Source organism: Mytilus edulis, chromosome 6, assembly GCF_963676685.1.
Source record: "Mytilus edulis chromosome 6, xbMytEdul2.2, whole genome shotgun sequence".
Classification (NCBI taxonomy): domain Eukaryota; kingdom Metazoa; phylum Mollusca; class Bivalvia; order Mytilida; family Mytilidae; genus Mytilus; species Mytilus edulis.
The window spans coordinates 57,584,993-57,606,750 of NC_092349.1; the positions used below are offsets into that span (position 1 = coordinate 57,584,993).

Consider the following 21,758-nt stretch of genomic DNA (forward strand, 5'->3'; position numbering starts at 1 on the left):
TCCCAGGTTAAGGGAGGGTTGGGATCCCGCTAACATGTTCAACTCCGCCACAACCTTTTCCTACATTGAGGATCCTAAAACAGTTATCTGTAATTAAAAACATTATTTTTGATTTAATTAACTAATCCAATTCAAATTACCCCTTTGGACAAAATTTTAAAATGCTAAACGTTATTACATGTTCTATTTATATAAAGAACAGATTAGTAAAGTATAAGTTTCATATATGATCTATCATTTTTTTGAAAACTGAAACCTGTTTTCTTACTTTGGATATTCTGTGAATGACTTATAAATCAGAAAACAACAGGGGAAAAGGGGGCAGGGAGAACATTCAAATTATAATAATATTTTAAGAAATATCAGAAGGAGTCTTTAAGGTGATACATAACATTACAGGGAGATAACTCGGTAACAATCTAATGAACGTTTGAATTTTGTTCTATTGTTAAGCATGTTAAGGTTATATGACAATTCTCATTGATGAAAGTTAGTGTTTGCCAAACTGCTATATACCAAGTGAAATTTTTCCGATGAAGTTTGTGGTTTAATTTAATTGATTTTTTTATATATTTTATCAAAGGATAAAATTAAATATTTTGTGAATATTAAATGAAAATTAAACTATCCAAATTAGTTTAAGTCAAGGTGTAAGGTACCACCTTAATTGGCAAAAGTCGGTGCATTAAGCCCCGGTCACAACAGATCGTACGATGTTTTGTCGTGGAAGATTTTTTTAAATAGTTGGCGTGGCACTGTCGTGCAAAATGTCGAAACAATGTTTCGAGTGATCACATCAGCTACGACACGTCCACTATGATTCCACCAGAACAAAATGTTATTGTACTGTCATGGGTTTGTCGCAAGTTGGTCGTGAGACAGTCGTACGACAATCGTGAGTTATTTTAGGCTATGTTTATAGGTTTGCAATGGATGCGTGTGTTATTGTCGTGTCACTATCGTACGACTGTCGCAAAACAGTCGTGGGTCACTCGTGCATTTGACTCCAAACATTGGGTTAGTGATGTGAGGAGCGACTTTCAGCAAAAGTTCTTGAAACCTGCCAGGCTCCATCCGCATGAGTCCAACGAAATCATCGCCAGCTTCCCGCTTCAACTCTTGCATCAGTGTACTATACTGCCCAAACATCAGGCTCAGTTGGATCCATGGCTTAACCCACCAATGTTGGGCGTTTCGTTGATTCCTATGCTGATCGTGTGCTCGAATCAACGCTAACAGGCTAGGACCATATTTTACTCTTGTTGGATTCCGGCAAGGTGACTATTAGGGCCAAGCGTAATCGTTCTGATGGAATAAATATCCTCTTTAAACGACAGACGGTATGATTTTTTCCAAACGTTCATTCCCGCAGAATTGAATTCTTCTAAATGAAACGAAAATATGTTGCACGACTAACGTACCACTGTCGTACGACTTGCGACAGTCGTGAGATTGTCTTACGACCGTTGTGCGACAGTCGTTTGATTTTTTTTTTTATTAAAATGTTATTTGTTGGCACCCACGACAATGTGTTTATCGCACGACAGTCCCACAACTGTGGTAAGACATTCTCACGATAGCCACAAGACAGTGACACGACAAAAAAGTCGTAGAGCAAAAAAGGGGCATGTCCAATTTTCGTCCCACGACACACGACAGTGCCACGATGCTCAAAATATCGGGACTCTGTCGTACGACGATCAAGAATGACCTGGGATTTGACAAAAATTTATGTCGTGGGGCTGCAAAGATGTGTCGTAGGTTCGTTTTGGCCAGGGCTTTATTTACCCTATATATAGCTAGTTAATAATGAAACGTAAAATTTTGTAAATAGATAGAACCAGAGAACTAGACTTTTTCAGATATTGTCTCAAATATAGATTGGGAAATTTGTTTTCTTACGATACAAGCCTCGTTGGAAGTCTAAACATATTTTTGGTAAACAAAATAAACCGAACGTTTCAGGTCTACTTGATGTAAGATCACAACATTCAAAAATACTACATTTTATGTTATAGAAAGTGAATGTAACAGTTATGTGGAAATACAAAATGGAGAAAAACGATCAACAGGATACCATACTGACCTAGAAATTGACATCCCCATAAGTGATGACAAAATAGATTGAGGTTGGTACAGAATACTGACTGACAACGGTGATGAAATACCTTCTTATCCACCCGGAGTATCTCATTGTGGGACATTTTACCCTATCTGGCTGAATGGTATGTTATAATATTGTTTTGCCTCTAGAGACCTTGTTGATAACGTAGATACATATCTTAAAAAATAAAAAAAGTAATCATAACTATTGTACGATATAAATTAGTGTTATTATGGTTAATGTGTTATTTTCAAATGTTAGGTAATTATGGGAGATAAACATTTGAATCTACTACTTGGTTTTTTTTATAGAATGTTGTTCTCAATTAGATTTTTGCCATCTTTTTAAAACAAATTCAAGATGTGTTCTTATGTTTATTACTATGACTTGTATTTCAAGTCATAACATTGTTAGGAAAAACTGATAGTTTGCCGGTCTTGCCCTTTGAACTAAACATGATACATCGTCGCCTAAAAATGATAACGATTCGAAATTGTATGTAAAACAAATTCTTGAAAAATCATGAATCAGTCTATTTCTATATGTCACATTCCAAGAAAAAAGGTTACAATCAATGGAATATATATGAACTTCTGTGAAACATATACTCTATAACGGTACTTTTATTTCTCCCATAAACATTAAATTGACGGGATGACCTTAACTTTTCCATTTGGATATCTTGGTTTACTTTTTCATTCAATGCAGAAACCGTTTAAAAGTAAGCGCATGACACCAAAATATAAGAATATCGTATCAACTAAAATATATAAGTCAGGAATATGGCAGTTGTTATCCATTCGTTTAATGTGTTTGAACTTTCGATTTTTTAGCCATTTTATTAGGGCCTTTCCTTTCTGAATTTCCCTAGGAGTTCAGTATTTTTGTGATTTTACTTTTTTTTTCATATGCATATTCGAATTCTTAGCCGACTCTCATCGTTACAATCAAGATATATGTCAAGATATGAGGAAGACTTGACTGTATAAGTGGTATCATGTTCGAAGGGAGACATCAACATTAAACTAAACTTTGCAGTGAAATAACATTTTCTACACAACGTAGCGTGAAAACCGCTACACCATAGTCCGTAGACCCTTAAACCATTGACTTTCTTAACACCAGTCTCATTGCCTGCGTCCCTTTTGTATAGCATTCACTATATCTCCTTTGAAAACTATCTACATCCAAAACATTGAAAGACAAAATTAATTTGCATGACATTCCTTATAAAACGAACTATATCTCCCTTGAAAACTATCTACATCCAAAACATTGAAAGACAAAATTAATTTGCATGACATTCCTTATAAAACGAACTTGAATAATAAAACAAATAACAGCACATTAAACATTGTTTATCGAGAATCATTAAAACATACACGTTTATATGCATATTAATTACACCTTATATAAGAATGCTAAATTTTGATTGGTTGATAGCCAGTGTCTTTTTCGCATATTCTAATATTTTTTTTCCTTATTTCAAACGAATTTGCCTGTTTTTCACCATTGCCGGTGAATTAGCCTCAAATACCATGGTATTTGCAAATTTTGAATATTCCCTTTTTACCCTCGCGCGCGTCTTCCCGCAAAAATTATTCGGAACCTTTCTAACTTGATCATGTTCATTAAAAGACAACATGGTTAAGCACTATTGATTGAGTTAAACCGAAAACTTTTACAACAAAAATGTCAGATATAAAGTAGAAAAAAAGACCTCTATACAAATGAACGACTTAATGATGGAATAACCACGGTTTTACACATAGATACCATAACGCTACAAAAATACAGCACTAACGCGTTTATAATTACATGTATAACTCCAGCTTTCACTGACTACGATTTTCCTTTTCTGTACAGACAGGTTCAATTAAAATCTAATCGGTGTAATTAAACAGATATATCTTGTTTTGGAGGGGTATTAGCGGCTTGTGAAATTTTTCAGTCCCTCGACTTGTATTTTTCGCAATTAACTCTCCAGAACATGATATATCTGTGCATTATCTTATTCATTTGTTGTAATCGATTTATTACGATCAAATCAAAAATAGATACGATTATTTGAATTGCTTTTATTGTTGCTTGTTTGACTTCCAATGACAAATATCTCATAGGATCATGATTTGTACGAATAGAGCCTCTGTGGTCAAGTGTTTTTCTGGTTCTATATTATTAGCCTGTTAACACTGAGTTTGGAATTGAAACACTGCACATGGCGTGTTCTTAACTAGGATTGTTAGATGTATTGTTGAATGTCACTCTGATTTCAATGACTAAATGAACACTGACCTATAATATATAGCAAATAGTGTTTAAATGACCTCACACAATAAAAATCAATAAATGAACTAATCGCATGAACAAAATGCCAGATGCAACTGTTGTAGTAGGAGTTCGGTACCATTTGTTTTATTTGTGGTGTTGGTGTTGCTCGTTTCTCGGTTTTCCCTGAGGTTTGTCTATTTAAATAAATGTCATCTGTTTCAGCTTTAAGAATTTTAAGCGCATGGTTTTTGAAAAATTAAATATCTATAAACTGTGTATATGGAGATGGAATATTTTTTAAAAGACAAAACATACATTTTATATAAATCTAATGCAAAAATTTTGTAGAATTAGCGCAGAACGGGAATTGGAAATACTAGTGTAGTATCATATTTCCATTACAAGTAATGTTAATATTTCGTTATGATGTTCTTATTTTCGATCTACGATACTCGTCGTTTAACTTTCATTTACATATAAATAAAGGGTATGTGTGTATACATTGTACGACAATAAGACAGTAATCAAACACTAAGATACTCATAAGATATCGACAGGGTAGTATAGAGACCCGAACAACAGAAAAAAATACAAAAGTACTGCCAATTGTTAAAAAGTATAATAGTTTGGACTTAAATTTGTCAATAAGTTTTTATGTTTTTGATTCACTTCGACAAGGCCACAGTATAATTTTCGATTAGAGTATGGTCAAACAATGGACGTCGATTTAAAAAGACAACTAAAGGAAAGTCGATCAGATGGGCATACATCTTGACGTTGATTTGAAATTTACTTTACGATTCCAGGAACGGACGTGTTTTCAGCACCGGACATCTTTGAGTCCTACATTTTAAGTAGATAACTTTTTCAGTTTCGCATGTTTTACTCATTATTTTATCTGTAGTTTGTAAACTTAAACTGAGTTGTTGAATTTAACCTTCTACATAATCTAAAATTTATATTTCAAGGAAGTTTACCTGCATCGCGGAAAACAAATTCCGTTGAAGCATGTCAACAGACAGCCACTGATATTTGTGAGACATCTTTGAACATTACAATTTCCAACTGCGGATCATATTATGTTTATTTCCTCGACGTTACACCTGAAAATTCTTCGTATTGTTTTGGTAAGGCAGTCATAGACTAAATAGCGAATAACGTCAATCATTAAAAATGTCATTAATTAGAATGAAAGAACAATGTATCATTGATATTCCCTCATTGACAATGTTGTGAATTCAATATATAATGTTGAACATGTCCTCTGATAAATTCAAACCAGAAGATGTCTGAAATTGCCTAAATCTGTACTCGACTGTATTGATTTTTTCTCGACCAGTCTGAATTGGTTAGAAATTTACCTGAGATAACTCGACTGTAACTTACTTAACAGTATGAACTTGTACTCTCCCTTTCCGCGACCAGTACTTCGATATTTGATAAAGGTTTAAATCATACTCAACCTTGGCGTAGACATCCAAGTATGTACTACACAGAAACTTACTGGAAGTGAACAAGTATGTACGAAAAAGGTAAGGTAGTCCTGCTCCAAATGAGACAGTCGTCGGTTGTATTCACGTTGTTTTAGCAAGATATAGTCCAATAACAACTCGCATTCTATAATTTCACAAACGAAAAAAAGAAGATATTGTGGTTACTGCAAGTGAAATGTGACACAGATATTATCATTAATCGAATATTTTTGAAATATAAATCTTTTATCATGTATTTTTCTTACATACAACCGATGCAAATGAAATAATCTATATCTTCTTTTTCATATTTATCGGACGCTCTTAAATTAATTTAGAAGCCTTACATAATGCTCTATTATCTTTATTGTTAAAAAGATTAGATAAACTTTTCCGTGTAACCATGGTTTAAGTTTAAACAAACGAAAACTATTTTTTAAAACATGTCATTACAGTAAAGTACAACTTGTTGCTGTTCAATGGAACTTTTGTAACTGTCATACAAGTGAGAGATTTAGCTAGATATAAATCCAAATTTAATCCACCATTTTCTACCTGGGGAAATGCCTGTACCAAGTCAGGTATATGACAATTAATATCCATTCATTTGGTGTGTTTGTTCTTTTTTTTCTTATTTTGGCATTTAATACATACTCTTCGAATATCAAATTTTGTTAAATTGTATTTTACAGGTGATGGACCTGTTGCCTGTCCAGCTAACACATCGTCAGAGAGTGGATACTTTCCAGGATGTAGTTGTAAGTGTTAACGAACATAAAACATGTATTTCCAGGTTTTGTTTACCGAGTGGGTTTGCCTTCAAATATGTATTTAACATAATGTTGGAAGAGATACCATTATATTACCTCACCTTTCTCTCTCTTTCTTCCAGCTATAATCATACAGTGACATTTCAACGTAATTTTCAAATCAAATGTTTTGAAAATAATGATTAATCGCGAAGTATTCTTATTGTCAACTTTTTAAACACGTAAAACGTTTTAAAAAGTAGTTTCTCACATGCTTGAAAGTTCTAGTATATACAGTCGCAACACATAAGCAATTGTTTGTAGTAGATCAACCGTAGACATACTGTTGTCTACTAATTTTCCAATGTGAATTGACTAAAAACATTGGGATGTCACTTTTATATACCAAAAAGGGAGAAGAACATTATTTGGTTCTACAAGGATCTGAGTACGAACCATAACTAACTTCAATTCGTTTATATGACTATTAGTTAATATAACTACCTTGACAGTGATATCCTAACAAGATGTTCCTGTTGTGGGACACTCGCAAAAATGTGGCGTGGTTTAAGAGATTTCAACCCTCCACCTATACATTTCGCCAATGTAGAATAAACAAACACAAACAGCAATACGCACAGTTGAACTCAGTTTAAAAGAAGTAAGAGTGCGATGCCAAATCAGGTAACACAAAAAAACTAACACACATAACAAAGATATATAAATTAGCAAAGGACTAACAGCAGTTACTAACATGCCAAGTCCAGACCGCAATTAAACTGTATTCAAGATTAATATAAAAAAGAAGACGTGGTATGATTGCCAATGAGACAACTGTCCACAAGACACCAAAATGACACAGACATTAACAACTATAGGTCACCGTACGGCCTTCAACAATGAGCAAAGCCCATACTGCATAGTCAGCTATAAAATGCCCAGATAAGACAATGTAAAACAATTCAAACGAGAAAACTAACGGCCTTATTCATATAAAAAAATTAACGAAAAACATATATGTAACACATAAACAAACGACAACCACTAAATTACAGGTTTCCTAACTTGGGATCGGCACATATTTAAATAGTGTGGCGGGGTTAAACATGTTAGCAGTCTACATGATATGAAAATACTTTACGATTCCAGGAACGGACGTGTTTTCAGCACCGGACATCTTTGAGTCCTACATTTTAAGTAGATAACTTTTTCAGTTTCGCATGTTTTACTCATTATTTTATCTGTAGTTTGTAAACTTAAACTGAGTTGTTGAATTTAACCTTCTACATAATCTAAAATTTATATTTCAAGGAAGTTTACCTGCATCGCGGAAAACAAATTCCGTGGAAGCATGTCAACAGACAGCCACTGATATTTGTGAGACATCTTTGAACATTACAATTTCCAACTGCGGATCATATTATGTTTATTTCCTCGACGTTACACCTGAAAATTCTTCGTATTGTTTTGGTAAGGCAGTCATAGACTAAATAGCGAATAACGTCAATCATTAAAAATGTCATTAATTAGAATGAAAGAACAATGTATCATTGATATTCCCTCATTGACAATGTTGTGAATTCAATATATAATGTTGAACATGTCCTCTGATAAATTCAAACCAGAAGATGTCTGAAATTGCCTAAATCTGTACTCGACTGTATTGATTTTTTCTCGACCAGTCTGAATTGGTTAGAAATTTACCTGAGATAACTCGACTGTAACTTACTTAACAGTATGAACTTGTACTCTCCCTTTCCGCGACCAGTACTTCGATATTTGATAAAGGTTTAAATCATACTCAACCTTGGCGTAGACATCCAAGTATATACTACACAGAAACTTACTGGAAGTGAACAAGTATGTACGAAAAAGGTAAGGTAGTCCTGCTCCAAATGAGACAGTCGTCGGTTGTATTCACGTTGTTTTAGCAAGATATAGTCCAATAACAACTCGCATTCTATAATTTCACAAACGAAAAAAAGAAGATATTGTGGTTACTGCAAGTGAAATGTGACACAGATATTATCATTAATCGAATATTTTTGAAATATAAATCTTTTATCATGTATTTTTCTTACATACAACCGATGCAAATGAAATAATCTATATCTTCTTTTTCATATTTATCGGACGCTCTTAAATTAATTTAGAAGCCTTACATAATGCTCTATTATCTTTATTGTTAAAAAGATTAGATAAACTTTTCCGTGTAACCATGGTTTAAGTTTAAACAAACGAAAACTATTTTTTAAAACATGTCATTACAGTAAAGTACAACTTGTTGCTGTTCAATGGAACTTTTGTAACTGTCATACAAGTGAGAGATTTAGCTAGATATAAATCCAAATTTAATCCACCATTTTCTACCTGGGGAAATGCCTGTACCAAGTCAGGTATATGACAATTAATATCCATTCATTTGGTGTGTTTGTTCTTTTTTTTCTTATTTTGGCATTTAATACATACTCTTCGAATATCAAATTTTGTTAAATTGTATTTTACAGGTGATGGACCTGTTGCCTGTCCAGCTAACACATCGTCAGAGAGTGGATACTTTCCAGGATGTAGTTGTAAGTGTTAACGAACATAAAACATGTATTTCCAGGTTTTGTTTACCGAGTGGGTTTGCCTTCAAATATGTATTTAACATAATGTTGGAAGAGATACCATTATATTACCTCACCTTTCTCTCTCTTTCTTCCAGCTATAATCATACAGTGACATTTCAACGTAATTTTCAAATCAAATGTTTTGAAAATAATGATTAATCGCGAAGTATTCTTATTGTCAACTTTTTAAACACGTAAAACGTTTTAAAAAGTAGTTTCTCACATGCTTGAAAGTTCTAGTATATACAGTCGCAACACATAAGCAATTGTTTGTAGTAGATCAACCGTAGACATACTGTTGTCTACTAATTTTCCAATGTGAATTGACTAAAAACATTGGGATGTCACTTTTATATACCAAAAAGGGAGAAGAACATTATTTGGTTCTACAAGGATCTGAGTACGAACCATAACTAACTTCAATTCGTTTATATGACTATTAGTTAATATAACTACCTTGACAGTGATATCCTAACAAGATGTTCCTGTTGTGGGACACTCGCAAAAATGTGGCGTGGTTTAAGAGATTTCAACCCTCCACCTATACATTTCGCCAATGTAGAATAAACAAACACAAACAGCAATACGCACAGTTGAACTCAGTTTAAAAGAAGTAAGAGTGCGATGCCAAATCAGGTAACACAAAAAAACTAACACACATAACAAAGATATATAAATTAGCAAAGGACTAACAGCAGTTACTAACATGCCAAGTCCAGACCGCAATTAAACTGTATTCAAGATTAATATAAAAAAGAAGACGTGGTATGATTGCCAATGAGACAACTGTCCACAAGACACCAAAATGACACAGACATTAACAACTATAGGTCACCGTACGGCCTTCAACAATGAGCAAAGCCCATACTGCATAGTCAGCTATAAAATGCCCAGATAAGACAATGTAAAACAATTCAAACGAGAAAACTAACGGCCTTATTCATATAAAAAAATTAACGAAAAACATATATGTAACACATAAACAAACGACAACCACTAAATTACAGGTTTCCTAACTTGGGATCGGCACATATTTAAATAGTGTGGCGGGGTTAAACATGTTAGCAGTCTACATGATATGAAAATCTAGCACTTCCTCCCGTTAGGTGTTTAGTACCATACCATCATAAAATATATGAGGACGAATATAACCCGTATTATCAAACAACTGGTTTTAGAACAAATGTGTTTAATCCTCTGAGTGAATCAATATAAATTCAAAAATATTTAATCTTTAATGACCTGATACCATTATCGTAATTATATCCTATCGGTCAGGTTTAGCTGAAGGTTTAATTAGATTTTGAGGTGAATAACGACATCTTTGTGCTTTTTATGCCCCACTTACGATAGCAGAGGGGCATTATGTTTTCTGGTTTGTGCCTCCGTTCGTCTGTGCGTACGTCTGTGCGTCCGTCTGTGCATCCGCCTGTGCGTCCGTCCGTCCGTTCGCTTCAGGTTAAAGTGTTTGGTCGAGGTAGTTTTTGATGAAGCTGAAGTCCAATCAACATGAAACTTAATACACATGTTACCCATGATATGATCTTTCTAATTTTAATGCCAAATTATAGGTTTGACCCCAATTTCATGGTCTACTGAACATAGAAAATAATAGTGCAAAGTTCAGGTTAAAATTTTTGGTCAAGGTAGTTTTTGATGAAGTTAAAGTTACATCAACTTGAAACTTAGTACACATGTTTCATATGATATGATCTTTCTAATTTTAATTCCAAATTAAAGTTTTGACCCCCATTTCACGGTCCACTGAACATAGAAAATGATAGTGGGAGTGGGGCATCCGTGTACTATGGACACATTCTTGTTTATGGATATTACCATATACAATTGGATGTGAAATACCTGAACGTATAAGATGACCGTGTACCGATTACAAAATTTAGTGTATGTTTTGACCACATTTGTAGTTTGTGATATCGAAAATCTTGGTGTAATAATTTTTCAGTAAAACAGATATTTGTTTCGTTAAAATTAAATACGTTGTTACATACACGAGGGTGTTGTGATATGTCAACATCATAAAATGGCGAAAAGGGAAGGTCACCCTCTAAGAAAGGGATAATAGGAAATGAAATGACATCTTTTGAATTAAGGTTCCCTTGAAAAATGTAAATTAAGAAAAGAGGCGTGTCCATTGTAAGTATTCGATTAATCTTAACAGTTCACCAGGATAAATATCTTTAGTCTGAATACTGAAGTCGTCATTATTGAAAGCCAATATTTCATCCAAATGTATAAACATGTTATTCAATGTTTTTGTCAGATGTTGTTTCTAATGGTTATTTATTGATTTAAGTCATAAATGTAATTCGAGGTCCATAAAAAGTCATCCACAGTAAATTCCAATTTGAGTTTCGATATCCTGACTATAACAAAAATATTCTAAAGTACAAATTCTAGTGCCATTATCGTTCTAAAGCAGGTCAAATAAGCATAGTTTTTTTGTCTGTGAGTACCTTAAATAGTTTAAAAATTGATATACACATTCGCTCACTGACTATTACATACCCATTTAGCCATAGATTTGTGCATGTTTTCTTAATAAGATGATTAAGCAAAGTAGTAAATCAGGTAAACAAATCAAAACTTTGAACAGATTCGAAATCACTAATTTAAACATGCAATTAATTCTGCAACAATTTTCAACGAATATTTTACAACTCAAAAATAATGAATACCACTATATGCAAACCCCTTATTTGACAGGCTTTTTATTTTTAATCATAACTAAAATTGTGTATTTGAATAGCAAATTGGAAAATCAATCCAACCATAAATGAGTTGTTAACAATTTTCTGAACAGTATATAAGCAGTTCTGGTATTCATTTTTGGTGTTTTATTATCTACTTTTATAACCCTTTTTTCAAACAGCAACTTTTCCAAAGGAATTTGTTCAAGTTATAGTAAAGCCAGAGTTAGTAAAGGGACCTAGCTTCAAAATTCCAGGATATGATAGAACTCCAAGTTTATTGTCTGTCTTTAGATGTTACTTCGAAGATATATCAAATGGAACCTACGTATACGATATTTTCTGGTATATAAATGGAAATAATGTTACATCAAAGCTGAATGTCCCATTTGAAAACATTGACTCTACATTACTGAGAGGAAATGATTGGGTTGGTCTTTATACAATGAACATGGAGGTAATATTCTTATCAACTGTACTTTGGAACGAGATATACATAAAAAAAAAATGTTAAGACATTTTTTAACAAGTTAATGATGTTATTAAATATAAAGGTAGTTTTCAAAAATGAGATTAGCCGAAAAATAGAAACGAATAATTTTCCACAAAACTTAATGACTACATTAATGAGTTAAAGTCGAAAAACGGCCAATAAAAAAGGTTATTGGTATTTCTATATAGTTATATTGAGTATGTGGCGCAACAATTGAAGACCATGAAAGCTTTCTGTTTTTGGTTCCTGTTTGTGCGTAATGAAATTTTTGTGGAATATTTAATGAGTCACTATACGTTAATCGTTTCTTCCTGTGGGAATTTGGCTTTTTGCTACTAGTGTTTTAAATGTGCTCAATACTGGAATTTCATATTTGTAGAGTGATTCAAATAAAATATAGTAAAGATTTTTATTTCATAAAGGTAAAATGTTCAATAAGAATGAGATATTCTACCAATGCAATACCAGGAAAATTCATTGAAAGTCAAAACTTCCTAGCCGGTTTATTTGTAAGTATCCAGGATATGTATACTCAATTAAAAAAAAAAAACAAAAAAAAAAAACACCACCAAACAAAATTATTTTTGATTTGTCCCTTTCTCTCATATTTCGTTTACTACCTTGTACATTCAATTTGAAATTGTGAACATGAATAAACAGAATTAATTTTTACATACATAAACACCACTCTTGTATACGAGGGTCTTAGCCTTATATAGTCATTTTGATCATAACATCATCTGAAAGTCTGATACTTTAAATATAAAGTCTTGTTTAGATTTTTACTTATTTTTCAGATATTTTTCTTCAAGTGAAATTAGTATAAGTACGACATTATGTGTGTAGTCAATTTTGCAGTCAAATATATATTGTATGTATCAATAATTGTTCATTTTGTTCAAGGTGATTTTTGTTTTATAGTTGTCTTTGTAAATTTTTCATTCAGCCAGAAAAATATGATTACACAGTTATTGAAGGAGAAAAAATTGAAATACAGTTCACGGCAACTGTTCCCGTCAGCTGTATTGCATCACACGAAGGCCTCAAAGTTCATTGTGATCAAAAGTTTTATATATTTCAACCGGAATTCGATCAACAATCATTTTCATGCTTGAATAATATTGTCAGCAGAGATGTCGTGTTTCAATCCAAATTCTGTGGAATTAGTATAGGAACAAATGATTGGCAAGAAACTAAAACACTAGACGTGTATGGATTCAGTGATGGACTATACAACTTTAAGGATAGATCAACAAACATTCGTATTTCCACGGGTACTATTTCAACCTTCAATGACATTTGGAAGAACATCAACATTCATGACATTAAGGTTTGCAAATAATTGTTTTCCTTTTATTCAAATTGATAATCATGTTAATTCTAGTTTTTTGGGATTGTTACTTCGCGTTATCTTCATGCATTTTTTGATAACCATGTTATATGACAAAGGCTACCATGATGGACACTTTCTGATTTTTTATTCTTTTTAATCGCGTTAGGCAGATTATTTTTTTCCCTTTCATATCTATAGTATCCCATAAACAATACTATGAAATGCCATTAAACTGATATTGATTATAACTGTAAATGTATTATATCTACATTGTTCTGAATAATTTCATTACATTTTAAGGTAACTGTACTAGATAAAGATACAGTTTTAACAAATAGACTTTGCCAGTCTGTAAATGATCCGCACATCAGTACCTTTGATGGAAGGTACTACCATTTTATGGACGTCGGCGAATTTGTCATGTACAAAAATGACAGAGGACCTTATTGGGTATTTATTCTTGTTTTCTTATTCTTTAAAAGATAATTGAAATATGATAATAAAAACAAATCGTATCCAGGGCTCAGTGCGGTAATTGACTGGCTCATATTTCCATATATCAAAGAAAGGCAAACCTAAATACTGATGAAAGACATGCAAGGTCACAAACCAATGAAATCGCTAAAGACAGGTGCTCCGAAGCAGTCTACAGCTCCTATTTAATGGGTGACAACCATTATGAGGATCACACAGTGTTCAAGTTCGTTGATCAATTTCTTGCGATTGACAAATAAAGGCAAAAATATGTCGTGGTTTGTATACAATCCCGTCGGCAATGAAGAGCGTACGGTGACATATAGTTGCTAATGTCTGAGTCAATTGGTCTCTTATATATCAACTCTTTATCAATGTTCACTTCGTTAAACGCTTCAATCCATTGTAAATGTGTAAGTACTTTTACTGAGAAAGAATAAAATTTGTTTGTTTGGGATATTTATTATATGAGTTATTTCACTTGACTTGGCGAAGCATAAGCGGTTCGCTTATAATTGACACGTCCATCTAAAGATAGGTGTTTGAAACAAACTTATCAATGAAGTGTCCTTTATGGTAATTAATCCGATAAAAATATGTAACCACCATATGCGTATTCGCAACGTAAAAAGTGAGACACATTATTTGATTTTCTTTTGTAGAGTGTAAAGAATGTCATAATTGTCACATTTCTGAAACTGTCGATTCAAAAGTATAACATATAAAATATGACAACGACAAGAAAAATATATCCTGTAGCGTTATGATATTCTATTTTTTGCTCATTATCTGCCGAAAGTGATTTTTCTGTTAGAATAGCAGATATGAGGAAGGGCTAAACTATGGTTCCTTGACCTTATAAAATTCCTTAACTGTACAGCAAGAATAATTTTCATTATAGGCTTTTAATTGCATTGTCATTGGTTGCTGAATTTTTGACTTTGCAGATTATTTCTTCTGATGTAAAGGAAAGTATCTTCTTTCATTCTGCAGTGATTCGTTACTTAGAAAGAAATACCGGAATTAACAAATGTGCTTTAATATTAAATCTAAAAAACGGGGGAAACTACAAGCTTAAATCGGGATTTCTTTTTTTTAAAGCTGTATATTATGTTCATATTTAATAAAGAGTATGGTATATTTAGAAAGCACTTTTGATTTAAATCACATATTTAGAAATGTTTCAAACAGAATAGTAAAATAGACGATACTTAAACATACTTAGCTATAGTGTATATAAATGTTATGAGTTTTGAACTATACTTTTCTCTACATTCCAAACACTCAGTTCTGTTGTTTATCCTTTTCATTTCCTTGTATAGAAACAGTCATCCTTTTTCGTTTGAGCACATACCCATTTGAAAAGCAAAATAATCAAGACATAAAGTAAAATAGAAATAATTAAAATTTAAACAGTTTTTTACCTTTTTCGTTTGTAGGTTCATGCTTTGTTTACAAATTGTGGTTTTGGATGGGAGGGGTCATCATGTCATTGTGGTATAGCGATAAGAAGTCGAAACTCTCGTTTTGTAATTCGTACATGTAAAACAATTTCACGAACCAGCAAGTCTTTACTTGATGCACCAATCACGCAACTTGACTCTTGCAATGACAACGACTTTTTAATCGAGCACACCGGGAACAAGTACAAGGTATTTATAAGTACATATATCATTTTTAAAATGCTACAGTTAACCAAATAAATATTGTTTAATCTAACTTTCAGACATATCGATTATGTCATGTATCTCATTGTCTTATTATAAAGTGAATTGATGTATTCCAAACTTAAGATCAAAGGTACCGGACCTATATATGTTGCTTGATATCTAGATCATTCCCCAGATATTAACACAGTTAAATGAATTCAAACTTGAATATAAAAAAAGGTATAATGTCAAACTTTTTGGTTTTCCACTTCAAGCTTTTCAACGGTTGCATAACCAAAGGTCATCCTAGGAAATGTATCCTGAATCGTTCTGCACGATTAGTAATTAGTTTATACAAAATTCACTAGCAGGGACATTTGTACATTTTAACAAAACTGATAACCGTGTATTTGGATCATTTATACAAAAAACACATGTTCTTTAAATAGAAAAAAGTGAAAAATGGTGTAAACGATTTAATCGTGAATATATCAGAAGTTGGTGTGTTTGGCTTTTACCTGGTTTCAAGTGATCATGACTATCAGTACTGTTATATTGATTTTTGTTGTATGTTGTATGTATAATGTAAATTGTGTTTCGTGCTGATCTGATTTCAAACTGGTAACGTGCTTTCACTTCTTTGTCTAGGTAAAATGAGAATACAGCACCGTCAAGCATGTCTTAATCCGCAATATTCTATATGTCACATCAAAAGTCATACCACATCCCTTTTGTATTACGATAATTGAAATACAGATTAATCGATTAAATTTCAGATCACCATTCCCTCTGGCACGGAAATTACGATAACTATATCTAGATGGTCAAGATTCATCGGATCCGTTACTATTAAACCTTCTGTGTATGATATTGATAGAGTGAAAGGTCTTTGTGGAGTTCCCAGTATTACAATGGACCCTTCAGATGACTACACTCACCGTACAAATGGTCCAGTTAATGATGATCAAGATTTTGCTCGTTCCTGGAGGTTTGTACACAGGCAGTTATAGTTCTGTTTATTATTTAAACTTTATTATTCTGTCATTTTGTAAAACCAGGTATATTATACAACACAGTAATCACTGTTGCTTCTCGAAAAATATCAGCATTCTGTATTTTGAACAATATAGTCGATTGTCTACACATGATACACTGACTTCAAAATTATAGATTTGAAAAACATGCACCGAAAAGGAATTGAACTTATTACAAATGCAAACTTTTTTGTGTATCTGTTGCCCATTTAAAACTCAGGCACACCAACAACATGTAACACTAAATTGAAACACATAATATCCGTTCTACAATTTACAAGAAAAGTGCATTTTAAATCTTATTTTAAATAATTGTTACGTCGCATCCTACCGTTTAAGACATTTTCAGTTTTTGCCGTAATTGTGTAAACACGTGTCATTATATTCCCTTCATTAATATACAAGTGCTTTTCTTGTACATATTTTCTTACCACATCGAGATACAAAAAAAGATAAAAGGGTCTTGATCATGGATCGAATCGTTTTAACCTTTCTAACATTGTTCAACTTAAAACATCGATTGTCTTTATGTGCTGGTTAAAAATATCGATGAAGACATTCTTTTCTAATAATAATGATGAATATAGATATAGGAAGATGTGGTGTGAGTGCCAATGAGACAACTCTCCATCCAAATAATAATTTATAAAAGTAAATCATTATAAGTCAATGTACGGCCTTCAACACGGAACCTTGGCTCACACCGAACAAAAGCTATAAAGGGCCCTAAAATTACTAGTGTAAAACCCTTCAAACCGGTAAACCAACGGTCTAATCTATATAAAAAACGACAAACGAGAAACACGTATAAATTACATAAACAAACAACTTCTGTACATCATTTGCAGCAAGATTAAACGTTTTAATGGTACCAAACCTTTTTCTTTTTTCTAAACAATAGCATAACATCACAACATAGAAAAACACACGATAAAATATCAATTGGAAGGTTTAACTTAATCAAAAAACATTTGATCTGCCATACCTGAATGCAAATGCACAGTTAAAAAAAAAATATTAGGGACAAACATTCAACTCCAAAAAGCAAACATGTAAGTACAAACAAAGACATGGCAAGTCACCACCGCGAAAAATTGAACCCTTCGAAAATAAACACTTTTGAAAAAAAAACGGTTTTAATAATATCTGCAGGTTAATGAAAAATAACTCTGTCGTTTTATGTATACTACTTATGTGTATAAAATTCTTCCATTAATTAAATGAATTAGGAATACAAAGAAAATTCATATACATTTTGTAAATATATAATTTAACACTAGATACAAATTGGGGTGAATATCAACAATACCACTATACAATAAGAGATAGCTAAAACTTCCCTGTGCAGATTTAAGGAGAATTATCTTTATGTTCATACAAATGCAGTATGAAGAAGTGAAAATTAGTAGATATTCTAAATAATCAATGCTGGCATATGGACAATATCATAATAATATAAAATAACAAAAAAACATTGTAAACAGTATCAACAGGTAAAAAGAAAATACGATTTGAGAGTACTCGCAGTTACTGAAAGCTAGTTAAAAGCCAAAAACAATATTAATACAAAAAAAATCATGCATCAGAGACTAAAATCAACTAAAACACATCCCAGGGATTTAGTATTTTAACGTTATGAACAGTCAGAGAAGACATGACTTGTGCAATGCCAAACAATTAATGTATTGACATGTAGTATGATAGTGAGTAACGACTACTTTAGAGATACAAATTAACGTTTGTGTGTCTCTTTACATCCCTCCTAAACAAAATATAATTTAGTTATGTTTTAATTTGCTAATGACAAAATCGATATTAGTGCTAATGTAAACTATATTCAGAGATCTAATTACAATATTGGTATATCCTATATATGTATGTTATTTTTTTTTATCTCAGAATTACAACTGACATGACAGATGAACAGATGTTTGTGGAAACACCGACATTTATCAGCAATAGTTATACTATTGACACTTACAGCAGTGAATATATTAACAATGCAGGTTCAACGTACTGTGCTTGCGAGAAACAAGCCAAAAGCACTGATTCATTTGACGAGTTTTATACTGTACACTGCAATCTTACTGAGAGAACTGAGTATTGTCCATCAAAATCGTTAGACAACACCGTGAATGCTTATCAAACATCCTGTTCTGTATCAAAAACGACGAAACGATCGACTGCTTCCCGTGAAATTGTCAGAAGGAGTACTAATGACAATGATGATGTGATCGAGTTTCTATCACTGACATTTGATGAAGATGTTAACAATACAGACAAAGTTGTATGTATTAATATATAATGTGTATACTTTGTTATAATTTTGCTTGTAACATGAAAGTATCTAAGATTTCTGTAAGGGTTAATTGTTTAATCGTTATTAGATTGATTTTTTATCACAATACTACAGATTTATTTTTCATTATCTGACCAACAAATAAGATTGAGAAAGAAAATGGGGAATTGTCAAAGCGACAACAACCCGACCATAGAGCAGACAACAGCTGAAGGCCACCAATGGGTCTTCAATGTAGCGAGAATTCCCGCACCCGTAGGTGGCCCCTAAAAATATGTATACTAATACAGTGATAATGGACGTCATACTTAACTCCGAATTATACACAAGAAACAAAAATTAAAAATCAAACAAGACGAACAAAGGCCAGAGGCTCCTGCCTTGGGACAGGCGCAAAATTGCGGCGGGGTTAAACATGTTTATGAGATCTCAACCCTCCCCCTATACCTCTAGCCAATGTAGAAAAGTAAACGCATAACAATAAGCTATATAACAAACAGCTTGTTTTAGTCTATAGCTCCTTTTCTATTCACTTTCGTTGTTTCACATCACAATACGAACAGGGACCTGGAAATATTAAGTTTTAGCGGTGTATTAATAGATCAATAATGTCAATGGCTTTACGTTTATATCTGTAAAATTATTCTCTAGGTTCAACAAACATTCAGAAATGGATGGACAGAAATACATGCTTATCAGGAATGTCTTGCTGTTATTAATAACACATTACCTTCTGATTTATACGGCGATTTTGCAGACTTACAGCGGGCTAATTACATTATTGGTTGTGTGAAAGACATTGAGGTAATATTAATAATTAATGTCGGACGTATGATACAAGCACAGAAAAAATAACATATTCAACCGAACGTTTAAACTATTCTATTTAATCTTATTGTCTTTCTTACTTTTGAATGACTTTTTTTATTTATGTTTAAGTGTTGTTAATTGATGAGACGATTCGCTGTATTTTGCAACTTTCGTTAATGGTAGTATGTAACATACGCGGTGATACCTTACCATTTTTATATGCTAACCTCCAATGTAACAATGGAAATTCTTCTTGACTAGTACATTTATCCCAGTTTTGTTACGGAATGTGTACTCATTATCAATAACAATTGTATGCAAGCTATCAATTTGCTAGATTATTAAGGTCACATTCAAATTTTTTATAATTAACACACAACTCTAAACATAAAAATAATGTGGTAGTATAGCCAATTAGACAAATTTCTCATACATGAATGTCATGTGTGTAAGCATTATTTTCAACACATTGGAAAGAATATCACAACCCATTTTTTTTCATCTGTGTTTGTGTGTTTTTCACACAAGGCTTCATAGGTAACCATTTTCTTAATATTCAAACGCTAAGAAGGATTAACACAAATATCCTTGAAACATATTCTATATCTCAAATTACTGATCTGCAATCTCATATATAATTCATATAAACGAATTAGGTATAGACAATTCACTTGGAAACTCAACATATACCCTCACGACACTTACCAAAGAGGAAATCCTGGATAATCATAGGTCTGTTCTTTGTTCCTTTGGTATTTCAACCAAAGATCAAGAACGGGATCTTCCATCACTGTATTGGATACCTAAACTACATAAGTGTCCTTACAAACAACGGTATATTGCTGGGTCTTCCAAGTGCTCCACGAAACTTCTTTCTAAATTATTAACATCTATTTTATCAGCAATCAAAGACGGGCTTCAAAATTATTGTGAAACTGCCTATTCTAGAGGTGGCGTGAATCAGATGTGGATACTTCAAAAATTCCAAAGATCTTTTAGAGTACATACAATCTAACTCTCTTTCATCTTGTTACAGTATTGAAACATTTGACTTTTCTCTGATTCAAACAAAAAATTCTCTGAAACCGATATTATCAAAATGCTTGATTTCTTGATTGACAACATATTTGTAACGTTTGGAGGACGTGTTTTTCAACAGACTGTCGGCATCCCAATGGGAACAAACTGTGCCCCTCTACTTGCCGACTTGTTTCTTTATTATTATGAGGCTGACTTCATGCAGGAACTTCTTAGGAAGAAAGATAAGAAGTTAGCAATACCCTTTAACTCTACTTTCCGCTATATAGATGACGTTCTTTCACTAAACAATTCAAAATTTGGTGACTATGTGGAACGCATCTATCCCATCGAATTGGAGATAAAGGATACTACAGTTACAGTTAAGTCGGCTTCATATCTTGACTTACATCTAGAAATTGACAATGAGGGTCGGTTGAAAACAAAACTTCACGACAAAAGAGATGATTTCAGCTTTCCAATTGTGAACTTTCCATTTCTAAGTAGCAACATTCCAGCAACACCTGCATACGGGGTATATATCTCCCAATTGATACGATATTCCCGTGCTTGCATTTCCTATAATGATTTTCCTGATAGAGGGTTACTGCTCACAAGGAAGCTATTAAACCAAGAGTTCCAAATGGTGAAGTTGAAATCATCTTTTCGTAAATTTTACGGACGCCATCACGAGTTGGTTGACCGTTATGGAATAACCGTTTCACAAATGATA

At 32.8% G+C, this 21,758-nt stretch overlaps 2 protein-coding genes across 2 annotated transcripts in view; both read left to right on the top strand.

Moving 5' to 3' along the window:
- Window positions 1-5,479, top strand: part of LOC139526509 (low-density lipoprotein receptor-related protein 6-like) — a 20,551-nt gene extending 15,072 nt beyond the window's left edge. The window contains exons 6-7 of the mRNA XM_071321663.1: window positions 2,019-2,225; window positions 5,344-5,479. Of these exons, the coding sequence (XP_071177764.1) occupies window positions 2,019-2,128 (110 nt within the window). The 3' untranslated portion in view covers window positions 2,129-2,225; window positions 5,344-5,479. The remainder of the gene's footprint in view (window positions 1-2,018; window positions 2,226-5,343) is intronic.
- The window catches only part of LOC139526510 (von Willebrand factor D and EGF domain-containing protein-like), a 25,827-nt gene continuing 6,427 nt past the window's right edge, over window positions 2,359-21,758 (top strand). Inside the window, exons 1-11 of the mRNA XM_071321664.1 lie at window positions 2,359-2,365; window positions 5,344-5,502; window positions 9,104-9,169; window positions 12,099-12,373; window positions 12,832-12,918; window positions 13,356-13,739; window positions 14,043-14,192; window positions 15,656-15,868; window positions 16,642-16,853; window positions 18,799-19,186; window positions 19,850-20,002. Of these exons, the coding sequence (XP_071177765.1) occupies window positions 2,359-2,365; window positions 5,344-5,502; window positions 9,104-9,169; window positions 12,099-12,373; window positions 12,832-12,918; window positions 13,356-13,739; window positions 14,043-14,192; window positions 15,656-15,868; window positions 16,642-16,853; window positions 18,799-19,186; window positions 19,850-20,002 (2,094 nt within the window). The remainder of the gene's footprint in view (window positions 2,366-5,343; window positions 5,503-9,103; window positions 9,170-12,098; window positions 12,374-12,831; window positions 12,919-13,355; window positions 13,740-14,042; window positions 14,193-15,655; window positions 15,869-16,641; window positions 16,854-18,798; window positions 19,187-19,849; window positions 20,003-21,758) is intronic.